At 30.7% G+C, this 4,839-nt stretch overlaps 1 protein-coding gene across 1 annotated transcript; it reads left to right on the top strand.

The window, feature by feature from the left end:
* The first annotated feature begins 1,662 nt into the window (after window positions 1-1,662).
* LOC134275412 (meteorin-like protein) lies at window positions 1,663-3,481 on the top strand. The gene is made up of 3 exons (XM_062757694.1): window positions 1,663-1,849; window positions 2,864-3,075; window positions 3,193-3,481. Exons 1-3 carry the CDS (start codon window positions 1,758-1,760, stop codon window positions 3,297-3,299), a joined length of 411 nt encoding a protein of 136 aa, XP_062613678.1. The 5' UTR covers window positions 1,663-1,757; the 3' UTR covers window positions 3,300-3,481.
* The last annotated feature ends 1,358 nt before the right edge of the window (window positions 3,482-4,839 follow it).

Below are 4,839 nucleotides of genomic sequence, written 5' to 3'. Positions count from 1 at the left end.
AGTTGAAGGCCACAGCAAGTGTGGGCATCTTGTTGATACACTGTAAAAAATAACTAGTTAATGTCACGAAGAAAACTAGTAGATTCACTGTCCATACAATCACTACCTTAATAGTAGTTTTACCAGAAATTGGTATATTTACTAGATAAAATTAGTAAATTTAGAATTGATGAGTAACTTTCACTAGGTATCTAAGTATCTATACGACCCCCGCTCCACAACTCACTATCTTAACCAGTAAACTGAAAGTTTACTAATCACGACCAACGCTTTACGAAACACACTAGTTAAATTCACTAGGTTTTTCTTTCAGTGTAATCTTCCCCAATATTATAGCAAAAATTGGAAATTGAGGGACATTTTTTGGCGGATCTGTTTTGAGAGGACCAATAAATTCGTTAATAGTGAGTATATTTATCCAAACTCCATACTATTTATCGTTTTTGGGGACAATTTTTTTTATATGTTCAATAAATGCTGGAAAATATCCTAAACCAATTATCTTTCAATATCGTTTAGTATTCGTATATTCAGGGTAATTCAATTTTTTTTCTTTTTTGCCAAATTAAACCAAGATTATTTCCATATGAATAGTGGATTTGTGAGCTTAACAATTTATATGAAAGTCAGCCAAAGAACCAACCCACATGAAAGAATATACCGGGTATTTGCTAATAAGGTCATTTTAACGACCATTTTGAAGAAGGCTTTTGAAAATCCGGTAACATCAACTTATCAGTGAGAAGAATGTGTAGCTTTAGACATTGAACGTACTCAGAACAAGTTCTTGAGTAGCAAAAAAGTTTGAAAATTGTCTTAAACAATTGTTAATGGAATATTACTACAGGAATAAGTAAAGTTGATGATAGAAAAGGTGAAGCCATCTTGTTTTTCATGCAATTTAGTTGTTGGTTGGACTTTATCACCTTTAGTCAGTAAAACATCTAAATGTGACACACTATGTGCAATGCCAATATGATGTCTTTTATTCTAAGTTCACTGGGATTTATCTAGAAGCTTTCTGTAGAGATTTTAGAATTGGTATATTAACGTATTTACGCCATCATTTGTTTAAGAATTAGACAATTATGATTATTTGCACACATGCGAACTTTATTTGTGTCATCATGTGAGATATCTTCATGTATATGATTGTATGTTAACTTGCATTTTGACATAAATAAGTTGCATTTAGCATGTTAACTTATACACCATTACTTGAATGTTGACATATTAACTAAATCTTGTAACTTAATTTGCATACTGACTAAAGAAGTTTTATGTTCACTTTATTATCTCGCATGTTGACATTTAAAATAATATCCTTGTTGAATTCAATATTGTAACATTATTAAATTGCAACAAATGTGAGTGATTTCTTAAAACCCATACAGACTCATACAAACACACACCCTACACCCACATATTCCTACATTGTAGATACGAAAACAAAAAGAAATTCAAATCTTCTTTATTGTTAACCCAGAATTATGTAACAAAATTTTGAAAAAACCTGACGTGTGATGAATTATTTTACTTATAATTGTAAATGCACAGACATCATATACAATGCTTAATTTGATAACTTGATTAGAATACAAAAATAACGAACTGATTAATGTTGTTTTGTAACTAGATTTAAAATTCATGTTTTAAGGATATGACTGTCAAATAAATGAATTAATTAAAGTCGGTTTTTCGCAGGATAATGTTCAGGAGTGGCAACTGATAAACTTTTCAATTATTTTCTCTCAAAAATGAATTTTATCGTGTTTGGAATACTTGTTTTAACTTTTCCAACATTTTTATCTTTCCGATGGGCTAACAGATGCACCATTCATCCGAAGGGGTATGTATGTTGTTCTACTTCCCGTTTCTTCATGCCGACAATTTCCAAATGATATTATGCAACATGCACATGAATGTTTGTTGTATTTTGTACTGTTGAATAAATATTAAGTCTGTGAATGAACCTTTAGTGTGGATACTTTTCTAAGTATCTTTCACATACATTCTCCAAAATCTCACTCACAAACATCAGATTTCTGTATGCTAGACAGCTGGAAATTATGTTTGTGGAAGGCAGGAGGGTGGGAGGGTGGGTTCAGTCAGCTTCTAATACGTTTTAATTATTATTCTGGAGGTTCTATTAAAGATAAAGATAAAATATTTCTCAAATAAGAAGAGGAAAACGAGGTAACCTTCGTGATTCTTGGAATGAGGATATCTTCATAGTCTCCAAAATTTAGATATAATTCCAGGAAAACTGTACAAAGGTCAATGCCCATCTCTAACTTTTGATTCACGTCTCCTATATACAGGTGATGTTTTGAAACTTTAAGTATTATTTAATTACTGTTGGTTTATTTTCCTCATAACTGGGTGTACTAAACAATTAATTTGTCAATGTAATAAACTACTTTATTCGAAAATTACATTAACAACTGGAAGCACTTTCAGCAGTTTGCCAATTTTGAAGAAAAAAAAAATTCCAACCTTAAACTGGTGTTTGTGCTGATAAAAAAAGTAGCCTACGGCATTTCAGTAATTCACAATGTAGCCCCCCCCCCCCCCCCCGAAAAAAAATCCCTTACAAATCCTGTCAAAAGGGAAGAACAGATTAGAAATCTGAAATTAAAAAATACTCTTGAACACCAGTTAAATCCGGTCATCTCTATGGGGGTGTACTGAAACTGCTTCCTAAATTTGCATAAATTGATTATCTTCACGTCCTCGTAAGAAAGGTTTAAAATACGTATTTTAAAAATGTAAGGAAGAAGAGAGAAAACAAGAAATTCAAAGTAAATAAAATTATTATCAGAAAATTATGCTTTATTTTTCCTATTTGTATAATATTTTGAAGATTTATACCTGATGGAGAACATCGTGAATACCAAGTTCCAGACAACTGTACAGAGGGTGCCATCTACTGGAAATATCCAAAAGAGTACATCATTGTCAATTTCACATTAGAAAGCCCTGGTAACTTCTTGGTTTGCCTTAGAGAAAGCATTGGAGGCAACATGTTCAGCTTTTATGATATCACAGGAGAAATACGACTAAGCATTCCAAAAGGTTTGTATGGAATTTGATTTGAATATCCGCAAAAGAAATTTGCAAGGAAAATAAGGTTATTCTTACTTATTTTCAAACGATATCGCAAAGGATGAATTAATCTCTTTTGTTTTACAGGCACATGGCCATGCATAAACTCTCAGACTGGGAATGCCTCTGTTGAGATTCATGCTCCAGAAATGCTACCTTATTTGGGAGCTATTAAATATTCAATTCAATTCTAAAATATTTGCTTTATAAAAAGAAATGCAGACATTAAGGTGTTCTTGTAACGTATTTTGTTGTAACGTGCATTGCATTTTAAGAAATGTATATTAATTCTTTGCACCTCCTTCTTTAAGAAGTGATGGGGTTTCGAAAGAAGTTGAATGAAAGATATACATAATGAATATAGGGGAAAAACCTATTTGTATTTTGTGGTTATTTTAATTATTATATTTTTCCTTATTGATCTTATAAAGTTTCATTTATTATAATGACGTTTAAAACCTATAATTATTCTGCAATCTATAGGAAAATAATATACATCTATAAAAAGCACACAATGAAAATAATTCGAGAAAATACTAGATTGAAATGAAATTTTAAGTCTTATCTAAAAAGAAAACTGTTTCAAAATAAAACGTAAAATTAACTATTCCATGATTTTGTTCTGTTTTCCTACGCAGAAAAGAAGGAAAACTTAAGATTAATAAATTTATGTAATTGAACTTGGCGACACGAAGGTAAAAAGACCCCATGCGGAGCACCTGTAATTATACATGCAGTAGCTTAAAGAAAAAATGTGTTAGTGATCTCTTGTATATTTTTATTAAACTGGTATATTCTTTTTATTTAAAAAAAAAATGCTGTCTAATTTTATAAATTAAATATTTGTTTATTTAAACAAATTAAATACGACCAAATTCGATATAAGAGACCTATTGGCCAAACGCTCAACTGAGTCAATATGGCCTTTCAGTTCTTCATCTCATTAGCAGATACTTTCCCTTAAATATCCTTATGGAATAATTTGATCATATATTTTGGCACCATCCTTTCCCAAAGTGTCATGATATGAAAAGACTAGACTAAACACTACCTGATGATGCTTTTTTTTTATATAAATATGATCAATCATGGCGATGGTGTTCTTGAGAAGGTTCTCAAAGATTTTTTCTGTAGGTTCCTATGTTAAACTTTGATCACCAGTTGTAGATCCAGGCTTGGGGTCATGATTTTAAAAAAAAATTTAATCTACACTACCTTAAAGTGCTTTCATATGAAATTGAAAAAAATATTTTGCTCTGCTGTTCTGTAAAAGAAAATCTGTAAAGCCTTTCTTTTTCTTTTTGAAAAGCCGTGGCACGACCCTAACACCGGGGTTGCCATTTGAATAAGTTTGAATCTAAACTATGCAGCAAAGTTTTTATATAAAATTTATATTTTTGGCTCCGTTGTTTTCACATTTTTAAAAATTTCATTTATTCTTACTTCTATCTTTTTACTCAAGAATGCTCTGAGTCAAGCTTGGTGAAAAAATATCTTTTTATTGGTAGCCTGTGTATTACGTCATGAATTGCATCGATTCTCGATTATTTCTATAAAAAAGAAAGAAAGAAAGAAAGAAAATGGTATACTGTTTTCAATATTTTGCAAAGCCCAAACCTTTGATCTGAAATGATCAATTGTATAATAATATAACTGTTTCAATAGATTATAATTAATTTTTTGATCGAGGAATGGGTTCATATTTTTTAATTCTTTGCTGAAGGTACTCATACA

This window comes from Saccostrea cucullata, unplaced genomic scaffold, assembly GCF_032062105.1.
Source record: "Saccostrea cucullata isolate Sc308-1 unplaced genomic scaffold, CSIRO_AGI_Scuc_v1 ctg593, whole genome shotgun sequence".
NCBI lineage: Eukaryota > Metazoa > Mollusca > Bivalvia > Ostreida > Ostreidae > Saccostrea > Saccostrea cuccullata.
This window is presented reverse-complemented; position numbering and strand designations above follow the sequence as displayed.

Coding starts and splice junctions, on each gene's coding strand:
- LOC134275412 (XM_062757694.1), top strand. CDS start 1,758: ATGAATTTTATCGTGTTTGGAATACTTGTTTTAACTTTTCCAACATTT. Junction 1,850..2,863: donor TGCACCATTCATCCGAAGGG/GTATGTATGTTG, acceptor AATATTTTGAAG/ATTTATACCTGATGGAGAAC. Junction 3,076..3,192: donor ACGACTAAGCATTCCAAAAG/GTTTGTATGGAA, acceptor TTTGTTTTACAG/GCACATGGCCATGCATAAAC.